This window comes from Athene cunicularia (assembly GCF_003259725.1).
Source record: "Athene cunicularia isolate RWA chromosome 12 unlocalized genomic scaffold, athCun1 chr12_part1, whole genome shotgun sequence".
Classification (NCBI taxonomy): Eukaryota; Metazoa; Chordata; class Aves; order Strigiformes; family Strigidae; genus Athene; species Athene cunicularia.
The window spans coordinates 2295676-2317634 of NW_020799116.1; the positions used below are offsets into that span (position 1 = coordinate 2295676).

At 42.6% G+C, this 21959-nt stretch overlaps 1 protein-coding gene across 1 annotated transcript in view; it reads right to left on the reverse strand.

Moving 5' to 3' along the window:
- The window catches only part of UROC1 (urocanate hydratase 1), a 44223-nt gene extending 23271 nt beyond the window's left edge, over positions 1-20952 (reverse strand). The window contains exons 1-9 of the mRNA XM_026857436.1: positions 20768-20952; positions 19814-19944; positions 13068-13198; positions 10323-10416; positions 8980-9039; positions 5809-5937; positions 4542-4603; positions 3468-3534; positions 2725-2868 (exon numbers count right to left, since the gene is read on the reverse strand). Of these exons, the coding sequence (XP_026713237.1) occupies positions 2725-2868; positions 3468-3534; positions 4542-4603; positions 5809-5937; positions 8980-9039; positions 10323-10416; positions 13068-13198; positions 19814-19944; positions 20768-20846 (897 nt within the window). The 5' untranslated portion in view covers positions 20847-20952. The remainder of the gene's footprint in view (positions 1-2724; positions 2869-3467; positions 3535-4541; positions 4604-5808; positions 5938-8979; positions 9040-10322; positions 10417-13067; positions 13199-19813; positions 19945-20767) is intronic.
- Positions 20953-21959: the final 1007 nt, after the last annotated feature.

Sequence of the window (21959 nt, forward strand, 5' to 3'; positions counted from 1 at the left end):
ATTTTATTAAAGCATTTTTACTTCTCTATAATCCACCACCATAATTTTCATTCTATTATTTCTCATTAACAAAGCACTTATATCTAAATTAAATAAATTCTGTATTCAGGAGTCGCCTGAACACCAGGAAACCTTTTCTTTCCTAATTATTCTTAGCATGAGAAACCTGCCATCATTTCCCACATCATTAATAAAGACTATCCTTCCAAAACCCCAGATATGGTAATATCAGTGTCACTGCCAATGGAATTATTTAATAAATCGGGTGCCGTGAGGGACAACCTCTTTGGGTGTTATTTAAAACATCACTGGAGGAAATATATTAAATGGTCTGTACAAATTACAGGAATCGGGTTCATTTAAAGCTCAGCATAACAGATCAGATCCATCTAAATCTGTTACCGCATCCTACATATTTTGTTCAGCTCTCTGACAGTCTCAGCCTTTCACAGACTTGCTAGCACACTCAAGAAAACCGGATCCTTTGAACCACACTTCCAAAAGTGTGCTAATTTTTTGATCAGCGTCTCAGTAATTTTTAAAAAATTGCACCAGCACGATGAGCTAATGTCACTTCCAGTGTAACCCTAGAGAGCTTAGTGCAGCTCAGAGGAGATAATCTGGCCCTCCATACAATTATTTCATAAAATTACAATCATCTGCTTCGTGTCAAACAGAAGAGGTAAAAGACTTGCACCATTAATCCCTTCTGTCTGGGCTTCGGAAGCCCTGGCTGACAAAATGACATCTCTTGCACAATTCATCAGTGTCATTTGCATAAATAGTTCCTTAAATAAATAATATGTACATATATATAGCTATCCACATGTGCTCCCGAGACTCATTTCCGACAAGGATCATCTCACAGGAGATAAAAACCAGGCGATATTCAGTCTCCTGAACAAAATCATCTGCAGCCGTAGAGATGAAAAGGACAAAGGACTGCTGTGAATAGCATTCCCTGGAATCTTTCCTTTGTATTCTAGCATTTAAAAGATCATGATGACAGAGTAGAAGTCTGTACAAAGATAATTTATTCAATAATAAATTGAATATATTTATTTTATCTGCAGGGAGTACCTGATGAGATCTCAAATACATGCAAAACTTATGTGCCAACAAAACCACTTTTGCACCATCCCTGTAAAACAGAAACCCTAACCTTCCGTGAGTAAGACCTAAACTAGCCAGAGCAGGTCAGATTTACTGCACGCCAGGTGGGCAGTCTGACCCATTATGTTCTGAAGTTTAATTATAATTACCACTGGCCAGATTGCAATATTCTTACCCTTTTGATTGCAGCAAATGACATGCCCACAGCAGAGGTCTGCCAGCTAATTCTCTCTATAAATGACTTCGTCTGAGAAGGCTAAACTAACTCCCACTTCAGTCAGCTCCAACTGGAGGTTAAGTCTCCAAAAAAATCTCTCTCCCTCTGGAGCAGTAACAAGAGCTCATCACCTGCCAACAGTCAGAAGAGCTCGGTGCAGTTCGGTCAGTCCTCTATCTGCTCCACCAAGAATGTTTCCCCAGTGGATTGAATTGAAAGGTAGCCACAAGGAAAGAAACGCATGGAAATGTTTATTGTTTCTCAATAGCCAATTTCACTACAAATAATCGCTACCGTTTTCACAGAATTGCAGAATTTTCTGTTGAAAAGTGTTGCAGTGTTTCTGTAGTCAATCCCTCCATTTGATTTGTTAGAACAGAACTCTACAATAAGCAGAACAGCCAGAAAACACAGATATTGGGAGGACCTAACGTTGCTTTTTTATATGAAAAGTATTTCACTCAGAACTTACAGACCATGCCTGCTTACCAAAATTACGACGCTGGTGTTCTGCATTATGTATGATACTTAAGGATATCTGTGGATCCAGTGGATCTTACCACACACCAGTCCCATTGCCTGGACATTAGCAGTCTTCGAATCACAGATCATTATTAGAATCTGTTTGTTTATGGGAGGAAATAGCTGGGCTATTTTAACATATTTGGAACAGAGGAATATTACATCAGGATGAAAGGCTCTCTACAAAGAATAAATGCTGTGGGTGAGCTTCAGGGAACAGGGAAAATGACACTACAGAACTTCTCTCCCATCAGCATTTTCCCTCAGCAGAACTTACCTTTGCTGTCTACAAACTGGGACTCTTAGAGGGGCTTATATTAGCCTCACCATCTTCATAGTGAAGCCAACTTTAAAATTCCCAGTTTTACAAAATCCCATTGACTTCAGAGAATCCCAACACCAAGCAACTTCAATAGTCCCAACCTTGACGAGTGAATCACACCAACATTTTAAACTTTTCATCACACCCGATAACAGTGCCAGAGGCATTAAAGATTAATTGTAACGTAACTAACACCTTTTTAACATAGATTTGGGGGGGGAACTGACTGTGGAAGTTATACCCTTTCACATGTGAAATGAGGTTAGCTCAAGCACATGTCTCATCTCACAGCACCACGCTGCATTATTTGTGAAGCAACCATAAGGAGTTACAGGCCATATCCTTAGAGTCTGATCCAGGGAGTGAACAAATAGAGTGGAATAGCAGTGAAAAATGCTCAGCAATGAAAAGAACAGAGAGATCCCAGCAATGAGGACCTTTGAGTTTGGCTTGTCGGGGTTACTTGAGGAACATGTCAGATCAGGAGAACGAGGGGTCTGGTTCAGCGTATGAAGGAGAGAAGACAGAATGAAAGAACCATTGCTCCCACCTCCGCAATGATCCCCACGCAGCCAGCGATGACTGCAGCCTTCGCCTGAGCCCCACTCATCCCTCCGAGACCAGAAGTGACAAACACCTTCCCGGACAGATCTTCTGCCTTCAAGTAGCGACGGCCTGCATTGAGCACTGTGAGCTGCACACAACACAACAGAACTATTAGCAGGAGCTATTTTCAGAGTCCCTGAAATGGAAACATTTTTCTGTGCCTTTTGCAAACAGAGTTTGAAACTCAGGGGTCATTGGGACCACCAAACCGTTTTAATCTTTTAAGAAGATGACATGTTACAAAGTGATGCTATGAAACCATCTGTCCTGATTACTCCTCTCACTATGAAACAGAATAATCAGTGGTTCCCAACATGCTGCTCTTGGGGTAGAGAGACTCATTCGGGATGGCTGCAAAAGACAGCTAAGGAGAACGGCTAAGAAAACAAGCCAAGAAAATGTTTTTATCTAACACATTTGGTCAATTCATAATTCACTTATTGTAGCTAGATACGAGCTCAGACTGAGACCTTGAGTGCAGATTCCTTCAGGTCTATGTCCTGGATAAGATGCCCTGTACTATCTGAGTGGAAGGACACTAATTTATATAAGGAGCAGGCAACGAGAATTTCTTTGGTAGCCAGAACATCCTCTCACAGCAATCTGATCCACTCCAGCCACTGGCCACTGTGGAAGATACCCTCCTCCAAAACGTCTCAACAAACAGAGCTTCCCCCAATCTCTTACCACAGTCCCATGGACGATTCCCTGAGGCCCAATGTAGCAGTAGCTCCCTGCAGTCATCTGCCCATACCTAGCAACAGCAACGAACACAACGACAGCACTCAGGCTGGAATGATTTCTGTACATGTCTACATGTTTCCAGTATAACAAAACCAAAAATAATCTTTGTGCTTTGATTTGTTGTTAAAGATCTGCTATTATCAAATTCACAACTTAATTAAGTCTCTTCATTAGCAATGCACCAACATGTTTTTAGAGGATCATTTAGCTCCGTAAATTGAGTTCAAAAAGGCATGAAGCAAAAAAACTGAGGGTAAACTCAGTTGGCATTTATCACAGTAACTAGGCCACAAGGACACCCCTTTTCACATTGTTGGCATCTTCATGCCATTGGTTTTCAGTGGCGCTCACACTCCTAAGTCACATGGTCTCTTTTGAAATTGTTAGCCCAAAATGGTTGTTTACATACGTATGAAATTCCCAGGGAAGTGGCAATAGACATTCTTGATTCACACCCTTTCTTCCCACTTCCTTATCTGTACACACTCAGCTCTCTCCAGTGGTTTTAATTTATTCTCTCCACAGTACACAACAGAGTAATAAACCCTGCTCACAAACTTGAGGAGAGGATTAAAAAAAAAAAAATCAGGTAAATCACAATTAAAAAAATGAGAAAGAATGATAACTTTGTACTTCAAAGATTTCTCTTGGTGTGAAAGAACGTATCGTAACTTGTGTTTTCTGTAGATTGCAAAACCACCACTGCAAAGTGGAACTAGTCAGGGCTATAAGTAGGTTATAACTAAGGCTTCAGACTGTAATTCAGCCAAGTCCCACACATAAACCCAATACTAATTCCTAGCAGACCTCAATTACATCTTTATATACGTGGCTGAACATAACTCAGACTCCTAAGTAATTCCACTTAAGTGTGCATTAATGCTTTGCAGTATCAGGACTTTATGCAGCACAGTTGAAATCCATCTGCATTAGAAATTGTAAGCAGCTACAGCTTGATGTCCAAATTACATTTTAGTTAAGGATTTGATATATTTTAATAGTGAGGTATCTTCTTACATTGTTACTCCCAAAGCAAACATCTTCTCATATTCATCTCTGGTGGAATAGTTGGGAATAACCTAAGAAAACAATCCAAAGAAAATCCAGATAAGCAAATTAAAATGATTTGCTTAAATCTCTAACAGCCTATATTCCTCTGACCATGGTCACACACATAGAAAACCAGTGAAAAACAGAAGGAGTGTTCCAGGGGTTTTATTCCGTGCAGTCTAGTATTAGAAAAAAAGATGTCTGGTCTTTCTGGCAGTGTGACTGTGATGCAAGTTCTCATGAAAGCAGCTCACTAGCCTCAAAACTAGCCTGCAGAGAGACAGATACTGAGTGGCTCCAAGAGTGGCAATGAAGCAGTGTGTTCACTTCTCCAAGTGGCCTCCCAAGCAAAGCAGCCCAGAGAGCCGAGCATCTGATTGTCCTGGTTTTGGCTGGAATAAAGTTAATCTTCCTCCCAGTACCTGGTAGAACGCTGTGTTTTGGATTTAGGATGAGAATAACGTTGATAACAGGCTGATGTTTTAGTTGTTGCTAAGCAGTGTTTATACTAAGTCAAGGACTTTTCAGCTTTGCATGCTGCCCTGCCAGAAGAAGCTGGGAGGGGACACAGCCAGGACAGACAACCCAAACGAGCCAAAGGGGTGTTCCAGACCAGATGTGACATCATGCCCAGTATATAAACTGGGGGAAATTGGCCAGGAGGGCACCACAGCTCAGGGATTGGCTGGGCACTGGTCAGCAGGTGGTGAGCAATTGTATTGTGCATCACTTGTTTCGTCTATTCTATTATTATTATTATTACTTTAACTTCCTTTGCTGTGCTGATAAACTGTCTTTATCTCAACCCACAAGCTTTACTTTCTTTTTCCCCCCCCAATTCTTTCCCGCATCCCACTGGCGGGTGGGAGAGTGAGTGAGTAGCTGTGTGCTACTTAGTTGCTGGCTGGGGTTAAGCCATCACACTGATTAATAATCGTTTCCCTATTGAGGGCTTTTAAATCTTCCAGACTGAACCTAGCTGAACTGTTTTGATCAAGAACGTGAACAGCTCAGAAGTCATCTAATAAGGAGAGGACTGTTCCCTCCATCACTGCAGATCAGCACCCTTGAGGTGAGAGCAACTGTACTGGAATAAATGCTGCAGGATTTGGGCTCCAGATTCTCCTGTGTGTGGTTGTAAGTTCAGGTAGTATAAATAATATTTTAATTCAGCAAACGCTTGAAAACTAAACAGAAGAGGAAGAAAAAGAGAACACAAGATGCTGATACCCACCATGCCATTAGTAATGATTAATCGAGGAGCGTACTGATGGCTGGGAAAGAGCCCCAGAGGATGTCCACTGTACATTACTAATGTTTGCTCTTCAGTCATCTCTGACAGATAGTGCATTACCAACCAGAACTGAAAGGAAAAGCAAGGAAAGTGAGAAAAATTAGTTTCCAACTTATATTTGTTCGTGAAGCTGCTAAACTTTGAGTATAAAGGCAGTGATTGAGATAATGAGGTGTACTCACATACGGAATAACAGCCAGAGCTCTCAACACATTCTTCCTTTTAATAAAGTCCATTAAGAGGCATCACTTAGCAGGAAACATAAATCACCATCTAGCAAAATTCTGAATAAGTTCCAAAAGAATTTCTCCAGTACAAACTCCAGAAATGCTTTATTTTTAAAACCATTCTAATTTTATCTTGAGGTTAACCATTTGGATCTGGCACTTTTCTGGCAATCTTTCCAAAGCCAAACTGCAAAATTTTCCCTATAAAAGTGATTAAAATACCCACGCATATTGTTGATCCTAACCTGAAACAGATAATTCAGCATGTGCTGGTGCTTGTCATCTTTTCAACAAATGGATGTTACAATGCGAACTTAAAAGTCAAATTATTTTTCTCCTCAAAGAAAAAAAATTCCACTTCCATTGTGGACAGTGAAAAGTCCTCGAGGCACCCAGACGTATACAAATAAATGCATCTCAAGGTTGTCTGCATAATGCAATAGCTACTCTTGATCTACACCAAGAAGTAGGCTATGGCCATCTAAGCTGCCTATAGATATGACTCACATCCACTATTGTCTATCACAAAGCCCATAATATTCCACAGGACTTTCAGTTTGTGACAACTGGGAGCTTTCCCATGCAATATTGGAATTCAACAATAGCTTGAAACTAGTTTCTGTAGGCATACAAAGTTTTGAGAAAAAAATGGAACTGCTGATGAAAGGGACAGCAGCATCAGTCGTCAAGGGCACTTAATCTCTCTGTGTCTTTGATCTCTTAAAAATGGGACATATTCAAAGACAGTCCCTTCTAACCCAGCTAATTTCCAAGCTGCAAGCTGAGCAGGAAGGAGTTACTAGAGTTACTGTCTTGCTTTTTACATTTTGGTTCTGTTTCATGAAAAATATCAAACAATCAAGTTCTGGTCCTAGGACAGAACAAGTGCCTAGGTCTTTAGCCAGCTGGGGAAATCATTGTATTAAAACTAGAAGCTGTAAGATATTTAGATCTTTTTGCACTGAAAGGGCACAACTAGTAGAGGAGGCAAAAGCCCTTCCTAGCTTAAAATACAGTTCTGCAGGCTTGTAAAGTTAGCCCTGGACATGGTAAAAATTATTCAGAAGAAAGCACTGGTTTGCGTGGACAATATAAACCAAGCTGAACCTTTTCACTACAAATTTTGCAGTGATGGATTTCCAAAAAGCATGTTGTTTTCAAGCCACAAACGGAACAAAATGTTCTGTCATAACCGAATCATTCATGTGATTGCTACTCTGAGTAAGCAAAAACAGAAAGGTTTTGTTTATTCTGCTGTGAAACAACTGCAGGTCATAGCTCTGGTTTGGATGAGAACAAGAGAAAAGAGTATTTCTGACTTTGGCAGTGCTTCTCCTTCACCTTTCGGCCCAGCATCTGCCTGAGGGATGTCAGTCCAATAAAGGCTGCTATATAAACTGCTAGCACTGTAAAGTGTTGTGAAACTCCTGTAGTTAACAGGCGAAAGTTAATTGGCATTTACTAATTAATGCACAGAATAAAGAAACGGTGTGCACTGCCATGGTAGCTTTCTTTTTAAAAGTCAGAAGGGTTTTGCTTCTAAAGCTGCCGAAGTCACCCATTTATCATCCATTTACCAGATTAGGAAACTGAAGCTTGAATATTCATAGCCACAAACAAAATTAAAAAAAAATAATAATAAAATCACAGTTAAACTGGGAAGGAAACCCAGGTTCCATGCTGCAGTGAGGAATACATTCCTCTCCCTTAACTAGGAACTTCATTTACACATTAATGTAATTTTTTTTTTAATAAGCAAGAGGCCCGGTTCAGGTAAAGCCACAACAAGGTGCAAACATGGTACCTTATGACAGAAGTTGTCTCCTTAAGTCAGCTTTTCCCTATGTAAGCTACGGAATCAGAAATTAAGATCTCCCCAGGCTTCAGGAGCAAAGCTGACCTTCAGGGTGAGGTAGCTTTCTGCCTGTGCCACATGTGCCCCCGTCCCCCACTGTGGCCTTGGAGCATAGCAGAGGCTGCAGGGATGGTGTGGGTTTGGCACTGACAGCGACTGGATTTGTGCCTGTCTGTCCTCAGACACTCAGGGTGGTTGTTCACGAGAGGCTCCTCCTGCCACCCCGCACCTGTAGAGCAGTCAGACCCAGACTTTTTTTTTTCCTTGAGAGAATAAATTGAGCTCATACAAAACACAAGTCTAATGCCAAAATTCTCCTCAAAACGTTTCTCACATGGATTTTGCAATACTTGAATTAAAGCAAGGGTATTTACTACCGTTTTTGATAAATTATACAACCACACCTGAAACATCCCAGCTCTGATTTTAGACGGACTTTTACCCACATGCCATTATTCGCAGGAGATCAGGGATAACGTTGCTAGGCCTGACAGTAACGTGCACTACGATCTGGCCAGCTAGCATGTAAATATTTACAGCTACTCTGACTTGCTTGGAAAAAACTCAGGATTGCATGTTCTTTAATCAAAGCCTTTCATTTATTTATTTATTCCATTAGTGCTTGTGCAAAAATGTTGCAAAATCACCAGGAAAAAAAAAAGCAAGCAAAAAGATATACATTTTTGTTTCCTAGAATTCATTTTGACTCTGAATGTATCTGTGCAAAATATACAAGCACGGACAAATGCATCAGAGAAAGACAAAGAACTGATCTTTCATCATACCCAGCCTGGGATGTTTATGGTATTATCTTCAGTATTCCTACTGGGCTGCCTGTGCTCTCTTTACTAAATAAAGCTCTCCCCATCTACGCTGTTCATAACTGAGCATTGCTCTATCCAGACAGGATGTTTAGGAGTATTTTGACACGACGACTGCCAAGAATTATCACAAAATGCCTAAGCAGAATGCTCGTGGGGGAGGGTGAAACTGGTGAAACAAGTTGCAAAAGCAGCAATGTCCTCCTACCTGTGCCCAGTTGCTGAAGACCTGCCCATTTCCTCCGTAAGTGACAAGCTCCTGGGGAAACTGAAAAAGGCAATTCAACAATAATAAGGCAAGCCCTTTCCCGAAGCATTTCACTATCTCTGAGCTATTTTCTTAATCTCAGTAATAAATCTTTTTCTAGAGCTTATCATATCAACACTCTCTAGATTCTTGAAATCAGAACATCATAAAAGTACAATTTAAGAAAAAAAATAATCCAATTCTCTTTCAGAATGAGGTATTTGTTATTGTTACAATGGTATTTTGGGTGCAGAGCGTTACAAAGCGATTCCTTGACTGCAGTTTCTGTTTCAGACAGACATCCCAGTAAACTCCTCTACAGAGGGACTGTGTGAGCTTATAGTTCGGTTGCCACTGGCATTTACAACAGTTAGAACAGTCTATGACCAGCAGGGCATGGTTGCATGGCCTCTCCCCTGCCATTTGCAAAAAGATGTATTACACTGGGTAGTACCTGTACAGCTGGACTTTGGTCCTGTAAGATTCTAGTCAATCTGTCCTTGAGAGATGAGATCTCAAAGATACAGGAAGCATGAGCACTAATTTTTCAACATAAGCTGTACTAAGAGCTGAGCTCTATCCCTCTCTCAGCCGGTGACCGAGCCCCTGTGTGTAGCGGGAGCTGGAGTGAACCCTGGTGCTGCTGTAGGAGGCCTCAGAGGTCTGTGTTAGGACAGGCACGCTGTGCAGAACGAAGAACTGCACACAGCGGGAAACTACAGGACTTCATGCAAAAGACCCCGAACCCAAGGAATTAAAACATAACCAACAAGAGAAGTATAGAATCCCCTTCAGTCCCCCGCAGGCTTAGCCTCACAGAAATGGACATCCCAGCACATCACTCTAAGGAGGCTGCCTCGGCACTGCTGAAACCGGGCAGTTTACCTGACACACAGCAGCCAGCTCGACACGTTACAGGGGCTGGCATAGAATCCCAGAATCACTCAGGCTAGAAAAGCCCCTCGGGATCACTGAGTCCAACCCTCAGACCGACTCTACAAAGTTCTCCCCTACCCCACACCCCCCACAGCTCATCCCAACGGCCCTGAAACCCACCCAGGGCAGCCTGTTCCACTCTCTGACCACTCTTGCTGGGAAAAATGTACCTTGGGGCACAGAATCAGCAAAAGACTCATGAACAACTAAAACCCTATGCAATCTACGGAAGGAGGATCATCTGCACAAGAACTGATTTCACCTATATGCCTAAATTCTTCAGTTTTTATGTGAGGAAAATAAGGAAATAACTTGCAGATTCGCTGCTGCTCTATGAATCCAGCTTCCTTATTTTCACAGTACCTTACCTGTGCCACTGAGGGATCCAGATTGTTCATGATCATCAACATAATGGCAGCTGCTGATTTGGTCTTGCATGGGTAGTCTCCTATGGGGTAAGCTCTGAAATGGCGGTCATAAAAATTAAGGAGACCCTTCAACTCACAAGTGCAACAACAACATACCCTACAGAAATATCCCTGCATGCCAACACATTCCTTTCAGTTGTAGACTTTTATTCAGGAAGGGAGGGGAAAAAAAAAAAAGTGCAGATCTGAAGTGACATATGTACCTCGACAGAGAGATTGGGTTTGAACTGCTTTCAAAACTAAGCAAAGAAAAACATTGTATTCAGCTTACAATTTGCTGAAGCAGTTAATCACAAGTGGTTATAAATATGGTGGCCAAGATCTCCCATTGCTTTTCAACTGGATCATTTTGGGGATGCTGGAACTGGTCTCTGTAGCACATTGCCAGCAACTGAGTCCTGCGATGCCAAGGAAAACGGCATCAGTGAAAGCTGCCTTCAGGCTCATCAGCCCTTAGTTAAGATCCTATCTAAGAAAAAAAAAAATCCAGCTTGAATCTCAGTCCCAAAGTAGCTCTCAAAAACTGAACCTATCTAGGAGAAATACAGGTCTTTTTTCTGAATAAGGTGCATTTCATCCAGAAAGTCGAGAGGTGGTCACAAAGGTATCCTGAGTCAGGTTTCGTAGCACTCACGTGCTTCAATGCCAGCTGCTGCGATCATCTCACTGTTACCTTCTCCTCCACCATCTGTTTGTCATATTAAATTTCTCTAAAACTTCTAGTCCTAGATTTATACTGTAGCTCTTGAGGGTGGGAACAGTTCCTTTGCTGTGTTTGCACAGGCCTTAGTACAATTGTGCTGTGGCCTCTAAGGTATTATACCAACAAGAAATACCTGGATCGAGAGTTTTGCTCTTTCCCTTTCTGTAAGCAACACCATTGCAGATGCTGGAAATTCCTGAAGGTACATAGAATCATTTGACATGGTTTCTAAATGATCTTCCTTTTATTGGACCATAGATTTTCAGTGGCTGGACACTCGCTTTGTACAGGGAAGACTGTTACACTAAAAAGGTTAGGCGAAGGAGTGCCAACTACAAAAAAAAAAATTGGACATCCGTTGACCAGCTCATGAGCCAAGATCTGGAATGTATATTCTACAGATTTAGCAAACGGGCTCATGTGCTCTTTATCCCAGCTTTTTACATCAGGATACTAAAACAAATGCCTTGTAGTCATTGCCAAATCAGGAGGGAGAGCATTTGGTTTTTTTCCACAATACTTTTTTATTAGTGTTTTCTGCTTTTCTAAGCTTGATGTGATAAAATGACAGGATTTCTGTGGAATGATATCAATTCATCAAGAGGAGGTATTTCCACATACTATTGCTCAGAACATAAGAAACCCAAAGTTTCTTCAAAGTTTTCCAAATCAGCTGAGCACGGGAACATGGGTGTTAAATGGAAGAGAATGAAGTTGGACTGTGCTCCCTGGGACATACAGAACAACAAAAAACCCCAAATACTACCAAACTAAAGAGAAAAAAAAGGCATTTTCATATTCTGAGACTGTAAGAGTCTATCAGAAAGAGTGATCAATGAAATAGTCAAAGAAAATAATATCTGATGCTATCAAAGAGTCACTGATGCCAGCGATGGAAATAAGCTGGTGGACTGTCTTATCCAAGCCTGAGTGGAAAGTGTCCTCATCTGTAGTTTGAGACCAAGGTCCTCTGAAGCCCAGCTCTGCAATATCTTTCAGACAGTCTTCCAGTTGTCATCCCCTTAGCTGAATCCTGCAAGAGCTGACCCCAGTATGGACAGCACAGAAAAATGGATGTCTGTGCAAATCAGAGTGCTTTCTAGTTGCTTGCTTTATTCAGATTTCTGTATAGACATTAACCAGGCCCCTGCTGGATGCAAAAAGGAATCAATCAGTCTAAAAAAAAGCAGCTAGCCCCTGGCAGCCCTCTCTAAAACTGTTCTGCTTCACAAACATTAGCCCCATCAGCCCTAGAATGAAGTGATGCTCCAAGATCAACAGGCACAGCATATTACAAACCAGGGTCAGATACAGGTTTCAGTGATGGAAACATGTACTGTCTGTCTTTTAAGCCTGGAAAGCCTTCTCTGTGAGACTGGGAAAAACGAGCCACTCACAGCAGGTCCCAACCCATCCACTCGTCTGATCTTACCTCTGGGTTCAACTGAGACTTCACTTGCAGCACAAATTGCAAGGTTGCTATCCAGGTTGCGATCAGAGGGCTCTGAGTAATGACTGGCCCCTAGAAACTAAGACTTGCCATGGGAGAGAGCACTGGGGATGTCTGTGTATGGTAAAGCTGGCATTACCAAGCACACAGCCTTGCACAATCCTTCCTCTGTGCTCAGTGGTGCTGAGCTTTCCAGCACCAAGGCTGTCCTGGCCCTGTCACACACTGTCTCCCTGCTAGTCCCATGGGATTCTCATGAGGACAGAGAACGGGTGAAAGCTAGAGGTGAAAGATCACTGTTATGCAGCTCTAAAGAAGAGCATCCCAAAACATACAGTATCACTGGAAATGAAACCACGGTTACCTAACAACACACAGATCATCTGGTTTATTCAGATGATGCACTTCATTAATACGTTATGACATTACTTCTACAAGAGGTACATTAGGACACAGCAATGCCACTGTTTAAAGGTCAGTTCCACAGGTGAAAGCTGGTAAGCAAATGCAGTATGAACCATCCAGTCCTTACCTCATCTCAATATCTGGAAAGAATCTGTACATATAAATATGGCCATACAGCCTGAGCTCTTCAGCAAACTCCAGTGCTAGCTTCTTTTGTATTTCAGGTGGGAAATAACGCAAGGCATTGCGCAAAGCCAGCTGCCAAAAGAAAACAAAACCCAAGAGAGACAAAAGTCGAGGTAAAAGAGAAATGGAGGTAAGTGGGTGGCCCTGAGCTTTAATCACACTCAGCTGGAAGCCTGCCTAAGCTATCACAAGGATGACAGACTTTAAAAGGCCAAGCTCACGCCAGGGGAGCCCCATTCTGGCCTTCTGATTGAAGTGTTTCCACCTGCATCTTTCCTTGTAGATTTAGTTGCTGTACACAAGAAACCCTCCCCTTTACACCCACCCAAATCTGTGAGGAGAGACCCTGGAGATTTGTTAAGATGTGGACGGATCCCCTCTCACAATGCTAGGGGGCACTGAACTACCAAGGAAAACTTTTTTTTTTTTTTTAAGAAATATTTAGACTGATACCCTGAACTCCTAGAGACACTGAAGACCCTACTGTACTCTCCATTCAAAAAAGGGATCTCGGCCCTGAGTTATGTGACATGCTCCCAGATGATGTTCTTGGGCTAAGTTTCATTAGAGATTCACTACATTTAGCATCCTAATGTATTACAGAGTGGTGGTTTACATGATTTTATTGATGCTACATGTATCACTTCCAAATTAGCTGAAGTGATTACTAGGCACTGAATTAAATTCCACAGATTATATTATGTGGCTCATAGTCCCTATTGCCTTCAAAGACATTACCCATGGTTTGCAAAGTACAGTATGTCCTTTTGGATGAAAGAAACCATAAATAAATCACTAACAGTCTGTCAAGTCTTGTCTCTGTATTCCATGTTCCATTTGATTAAAACCATCATGAGAAGAAAGATTTTGTCATCTTTAAAAACCCCAATGTCATGCAAAGATGCTAAAAGATCTTGTAAGTTCCCCGACAAACATGGACACTATCCAAATTACTTTTAATTGAAGAGATTCACAAATCATATGGAATTTCACATCTTCATTAGGTTGAATTTTTAATGGCTGTCAAAAGGATAGAAAGGGATCAAGCTTGCTTCCAAATCTGATAACAGTCTCCAAAACCATCAGGAAAGCCCAGTTTTGGAGAGGGCTAAGCATAGCAAGAATACCTCATGTTTGTGACACCCACCATGGGCACTTCAGAGAGCTAGGGAAGCAAGTATTTTCTGCAGCTCACTGTAGTACAGGTATCTAGAACAATAAATCCTGAAAAGGTCTATAAAGTCCTCAGCTCGGTAATAAACCTCCTCATTCAATAGGACTCTGGTCTGGCTCTTATGGCTAGAGCTCTCCACCCCCTTCATCTGAGCACGCTGGTCTCACATTCCTTGGAGCACACTGCAATAACAATATCTCTAAGTCTAAAAAAGCCCCATACTAAGAGAGGTATTTGTTGGCATACTTGCTACTGAACAGGCGTATGAGTCAGAGCCTTTCAGACCAGTGAAGCTGGACTAATTTACACCAGCTGAGGATCAGACCAGTAAAACCCTATAAATTAGATTTGTCATTCCACACAGAGAGTGACAAGGGGGAAAACCTATTTACCGGATGAAAAAAATGCAAATTCCATCTTCAAATACCACCTTACTGTTCTCCAGTTAGTTAAACAGTCATTTTTCAAGGCCATGTTTTTAATAAACACAAAAATCCCAGCTATATCCACACTATGACAAAATATGCGGGGATTTTCAAAGTCAATTTGAGAGGCAAGCAGCCATCACAGTGGCTTCCAGATCTAAGAAATTTCTAAAGAAAGAATATAATCACCTACAACCCTTACAACAACACAAATCAAGAGGAAAACATCCCCACATGTGGCACTTTGGCTGCCTGTGAGAACTATCAGGATGAGCATTTTGCTTCCAGTCTGGCAAGGATCACCCAGGTTTTTGATCAATATATTATTTTTATTATAATGAAGCTGATGGGCAAATATTTTTCTTCACCCTAAAAATACAAGCAAGAAAAACCAGTTTGGATCTTTACATAAATTCACTTAGACTGAGCCTCTATCCTACTAATGGCACACATTAGCAGAAGCCTGAATTTTGATGATGCAAACATTAATGAAACATGAACTTGGATGTTACATGAAGGGTGGGAAGGGTGCCTTGGTTGCACAGACAATAGAGATCTTATAAAAAAGGACTGAGACTGTGGCTTGTTTAGCTTAACTGAACAAAGATGACATTTGATTGCTGTCTCACTGTAGGATAAATGTCAAAGCAGGAAGGAGCTTCAGGGAAATGCTGGAAGAGGAATAAATAGCTGTGAATTAGCCATTAAAAATATGTAGTCTTGAAATGAGAAGAATTTAAATATAAGAGATTCTGAAACAGTCTCTCAATAGGAGAGCTGGGGCGCTTAAAATCACTTAGATGGAGCCTGACTGCTTTATGACAGGGCAATTGCCATGTACATCAGGAAGAATTTTGCATATTCATTATTGAGTCATAAACTGAATAACCAGAGAAAGGCACTCAAGGTGCAAATTCAAATAGGCCGATCACCAGGCTCTTGTGGAAAGGCAATAGGAGGTTGTTATTCCTTACACTTCATTAGAGCACCATATAAAAAAATTATTCTAACCTTTAAGTAGGATTGATTTACCTGTAACTGGCACATTGCATTCTGAATATTAGAAATTGTGCATTTGATATTTAGGTGTTCTTCCTGTTCAGAACTTCCACTGACAGAAGCTTACGCTGCACGTGCTCAGTACCTCTGAAAAACCAGGTCTGTAGTTCATTGGTGTCTTAAGAAAAAAAAAAAAAGATCAATTGCACTTATACTCCTGAGCCTGGTGGGTTGCTTTAAAAAACCTGCTCTGAATTTGCTGTTACTGATTCAGTTCAGCACAATGCAATGCTAGCACTGGATGCAAAGTCTTCCTCTTAGATCTGCCAGCTGGATCTAACATTTGATTCTTGTGTTTAAGATCTAGTCACCATTAGGGTGTTTTTTGTTTTTTTTTTTATTCCCTGGCATTTATACAGTAAAACATGATCCTGCTGCTATTTAATCAAGATTCAGACCTCTTCGTCTCAATAAAGTGGAGTCAAAAGAACCCATGAAATCCTGCTCCGATCAATCAGCTGTAATTATCTTTGTTGGGGAATTCTCTTGAGAAATCAAGTATACCAGCCTCTTTGTTAATTGGTGTTTGTTGAGGAGCCAGTGCCCCTTCAGAAGGAATGTCATTCATCTCCATTTTCTAACAAGATCATCAGGACTTCTAGTTTAAGAATCTTGAGGTACACAAACACTAAGATTCGCAGTCTCCCTGTTCACTGAGGGAAAGGGAAGCGTGCGCAGAGGAAGCGACCAGCTTAACTCTACAACAGCTTCATTCCTGGTTTTGCCCCTTTTCCAGTGGGGATGCTGCTTGTCTCCCACCTGTCATCTTCCACCTGATGATAACCAGGCCTGGAATCTTTGGTGGCACTATTCTGTAAGCAGCAACCATAAAAGCAAGACTGTAATTTCAGGTATTATTCTTCCTGATAGGGCCCAGTTTAGATCAGCCCAGCTAGGAAGTCAACATGGCAACTCCTGACTGACCATTGCTGTAAACACCCTACAGGCTGTGGAACTTTAACCAAAGTTCTTCATCATCCAGATGTTCCAAAATAGGAACCAACAAGTTGGCCTTCCTAATCCACATATAAACTTTAAAAAGGGGTCTCATTTCTGGATTTGTGAAACAACCGTGGAGGTTAAATGTCCTGCTTCTTTGCCAGCAGTTTAACAAGAACGTCAGGTGCTATGCAACTGCCCAGGCTCTGGTTTTCAGCTCTCTGCTGTAGGATGCCACGAAGCAGCAGGGCCTGGCTGCTCCCGAAGGGATGGGGAGCCAAGCAGAGCAACCCAGCCAGGAGAGGACCTCACCAGCCACTGTCCAGCCTCACGGTAACCTGAGGGAGGTGAGCAGGGCAGGGGTGGCAGGCAGGTTCCACCAGGAGGCCACGCCATCAGGCAGGAACATTGCCATAGGAGTGCAAGTCAGGATCAGGTTTGGTGATGCTTACCACAGAGAGACAGGGCCCAGAGATCACCCAGAAGGTTCCTGGTGACAAGTCAGCTCACAGCTTGGAGAGCAGACAGGTGAGATCTATGGCCGGGACAAGCACATTGCCAACATGACTAAGACTGAGGTCCCAGGCCTGAGCTTAAATGGAGCCAGTAAGCCTGTGGACAGAGGGTGTGGGTGGAGATCTCAGGTGAGGCTCATCAAGGCCTGTTAATGACCTCAGGGCCCTACGACAGCAACACACCTGATACTGCAATCAGGGAACAGATGATTATGCTGGGGTGGCAGGAAAACCATAACACGGCTTGGCTCTGAGATACGTAAGGGGACTGCTGCCTGGATGAAGGCATGCTATTTTTGTCTGATTCTGAGCAACACCAAGCAGTGCACATCCTTCCCAAGTTGCTCCAGCTTTGCTGAAATGTCAATGGAGTGTGCAACATCCTTGTTCTGCAAAGGACACACAACACATAAGATTTTAAGGGTGGTTGCTTTGTAGCATATATACATTAAGATACAGATGCTGAGAAACAGAGAGCTGGGGTTTCCTGAGCTGTGGGGGGAAGAGAGAGGATGTGGCTGTTTCAGGCCTTAGGCAAAGAATGCCAAAGGAAGAGAGCTCAGGAAACATCTAAACAGAATCAGTTCTGAGAAATGGCTTGATTTATCCAGGAAGATTAAAGCTGGTATGATAGGAAGAAATACATACCTCTTCAGCAAGCCCCAAAGCACACAGAACTTTATAAATCTTACTCACAGGATTTCTATTATAACCACAAGAGGAGGCCCAAGAAAATAAAACTTTGGCAGTGCTGAGGTTTATTATTGTAGCAAAAGGGCTAAAACTGCAATGAAGAGAGGGCCAAATCCTGAGGAAATCTGCAGAGCATTATTAACTTCACTTCTGTCAAAACTTCCCCTGAATACTTCAATTAGAAAATGAACACAGTGTCGTATGTAAAGACAAGACTCACAATATGCTCAGCATTACACACTGTCAACAAAACCTGAAAGCCTGTCTTAAGACTTAAAAACCAACTTGTAGACAGACAATCTTTCTGTCTACATGCTTTTCTAAGCTTGGAACACCTCTTAAAAAAAAAAAAAAAAAAAAAAAAAAGATTTGACCTTTCATATATAAAATAAATACCAGCTGAACCTCTAACTCTGTTTAAGATGGAGGATTAAGAGTAAAATAAATCAGAAAGGAAGCTTTTAAATCTTTAACAGTCTAATAAAAACCCCAACTAGCATGATCTCTTATCATATATAGGTAAGAAGGAGTGATGAGGGTAGGATGTTAGACTGTAGACTGGGGCCAGAAAATCAGTCTCCTGCCATCTTCTTGCAACACTTAAAGGAGACAAGAAACTATTCCAGTTTCTATACAGGGAGTGAGGACTTTGGGGAAGAAGGAAAGAGTAAGGTTTGGCACCCTTTTGAGAGATACCATCTCCTCTCCTGCAGCATGGACTCCCTCATGCTATAGCAGACTTCTCCTGGGGAAAAGGCAAGGAATAAAACGGAGATGATTGGCAACGTTCTGACATGCGGTGAAGCTCACTCCCCACTCCTTTATCTTCACAGGCATCCCCACAGCCCCTTCCACACACTTAGCAGCCACACTTCCATGTGTCTGAGCTGTCCCAGGCACAAACAGGATTCCTCAGCCATGAATGCTCCTGACATTGAAGTAAATCCTCTTTGGATATCTTACAGCTGTTCCTCTTTCTACTCTTTGACTAGGCTCTCCTCTGCTCGTGGAAGTGGACTGTGAAAGAATTTGGCTGCTGATGCCAGTGGGGAACTCCCACGAAGGCAAGGAAGTTGTGTGCAACTTGTGAAGTGAGGAAGGGACTTCCATGTTCTGACCAGAATGTCACATCAGAAGTGATGTTACCTGTGACGAAGCACAGACACTCAAACTAAGGAACCCACCTTATCCTCTCCCACACAAATTCCTAAGGACCTCCGCCCATTGACCATTATTTTCTGCTGCTGATTTTTTTAAATCTCTGACATGAAATAATGCAATGATTACTTTAGTGTGTACGTAGACTATTCAAACAAAAAGAGACAGGGAGAGAATTACGCAACTAAAGACAAATAATTAACTCAGCTCCCTACAAACTTGCCTAAATTCCAGGACACTCAGACTACCAGTTAAAATAAATTATCTTTGGGTCTTTTATGGAAATATGCAGTCGTGTAGCTTGTACTGTGACGCTGATGCATCACATTTGATAATGATTGTATTTGAGGGGTTAGCTTTCACTCCCATACATATGCAATGTTTTTGCAACAGCATTCATAATTTGGTCTCCAAGGAACAATGCTGGATTGACAGCCTTGAAGTCTAATGCCTCTTGTTCGGTCATTTAAAGTCATGGAAGCTGTCGTGCAGCACATGTTCCTCCTATCAACCTCCTTATCTCTGGGGAAGGAAGGAAGAAAGCAAGCAGAAGGGTTTCCAGTACTTTGTCCCATTACCCACTGAAATTATAACACCAAGGAAATACATTTGCCACAATGGCAGGTGAACACTCAGAAAAGCATTTGAGGCAATCAGGTCTGCTGCCCCGAGCTGCATTTATCTGAAAGGAAGAGAAGTGAGGCCCTGTGAAACCCCATGTTACCTTTTTCTCTTGAGCAGTGAGATTAGGGGTTCTCACAGGTGCATGGGGTATTCCTTTCTTCCGACCTCTGTTCTCAGGCAAAGGGTAGAGAGGAAGGCCACGACAGATTTCCTTCAGGCTGGTCATAGCTGCTGAGGAAACAGGAGGAGGAAAGGCAAGGCAAGTGGGAGAGGTGCAAGGGATGGGGAAGGAAGGGTGCAGGAAAGCAAGAGGCTAAGCAGTTCAGGTGTAGCACCACTGCGGGGTGATGTCCAAGAGGACAGGCTGTCCTCTGGCTTTTGCAAACAGGGCAGTCCAGCAGAGAGGACAGGCGGCACAGGTGACACACCTCCCCCCTCTTTGTGGTGCCATTGGCTCTTCCCTCCTCCTCCAAAATGAATGATTCACAGTTGTGCTGTTTATTCTCTGGGTGCTTTGTCAGCTGGTGCAGTGCTAAGCCACCAGAGCAAACTCAGTCGCTTTCCAAATCATCTGATTCCCCAGTGTCCTAGTGAGTCATGGTCCCGAGCATGAACCTTGCCTGAGACCTCAAGGATTGTGCATTTCCATTTCCATGGTTTAGGAACTAACTAAAGTTAATCACTGTTACTTGTCAGTGTTCAGCTAAGAGGAGCATTCTCTGACGCTTCTAGGTATGGGCTGTTCCTCAGATCTCATCAATCCATCTTCTAGACAACAGCAGTTGTCAATGACAACAGCAAAATTTCCACTGTAGGTGTCAGCTCCTCTTAGCTCACAGGCATGAAGGGCTTTTAGTGGTATTAAACTGGAAATGTACTCATTAGCACTGGTCCTGCTTTTTTCAAGACAGGCAATAACTGAGAGGAAGAATTAAGGCTTTCAGTTCTAAGTCACTTTCATACCTTACAGTCAACAACAACTAGAAAGTCTTATGTTACTGCCATCCAGACATCACAAGTAAATGAATATACTTAACTTTGATTTTCCCCTTACAGTGCAACATGAACTTCGCTCTCTGTTTTGAGTTCTTGTTTAAATTATACAGGAGCTTCTTGACCTTTATTACATCCATGGAACTACAACTCTCGGCCAGGGAATTTTCTCAAGTGGCAGAGTTTAAGCCTGGTGAAATTAACTGGGAGAAATATTTCAGTTAGGAATGAGCCTAAAACCTAGGAATAAAAAAATACTAGATTTTCCCACAGGGCAGCAATCAACAAGCGATGACAACAAAGCACAATTATTAAATGACAGCATCTCATTAATGTCACATTGGCTTTAGCTCTAGGACATACTGCACGTCCCCAGCTCCCACTGAAGACGCTTGAGTTGAAAGAACTCAGACCATCCCAGGGGAGCTGAGCACACGGCATACTCAAACCCTCGGAAGGACACTAACCGTCATTTATGGCAGGAGAATTTTGTTTTGTAATTATACAGTGTTTTAGCTGCTTCCAAACAAAAGGCAAAGACAAAATGGAGAGGAAAAAGCCTCCTTCGTGTTTAAAAAAAAAAAAAAAAAAAAAAAAGGAAGGTAAGGGTAAAGTCAGAAAATTCTACCCCAAAACCTAGCTAAATAACCCCGCCCCACATAAACATCCCAAAAGGAAATAAAACTTTCCTTCTTCTTCTTTGTGTGACCCATATTCCCCAAACCCCTCCAAGGTCTGATCCTGCGCACACACGGGCACAAGAATAACCTGGTCTGCACTGGGGCTCCCATCGGAGCCGCTCCCCTCGGTGCCATCAGCAGAAGTTAATGGCGTTCGACTGCTGCGAAAGCTGAAGAGAGGGAGAATGCAGCTGGGGGGGGGATTGTGTGACAGAACTCACTCCCGGAATTAGAATTATTCCTAGGGCTGAGCCCTTCCAGCCCCCGGTCACTACCTGCTGGAGCTTCCCTGTGTCCCTGGGAGCTTTGTGTTGGAGTTACCTGAGCCAAGCTGACTGCAGGGGGGGGACACACGACAGGGGAGGGGCAGGTGTGTCAGTGGTGCCAGAGCAGACCCCCCAGTTTCTCTGACAAGCCCCAAGTCCCCCCTCAGCTCATCTCTGTGATCATGGTAAGAACCCCGGTGCGTGTGCTCGTTCGTGCACCGTGTGAGCCGCACCGAACCCCCCCAAACCCCCCTGGCCACCCCGCTCCCCCCTCCCCATCCCCGGGGCTGTCCGGTGTGGGGGGGGG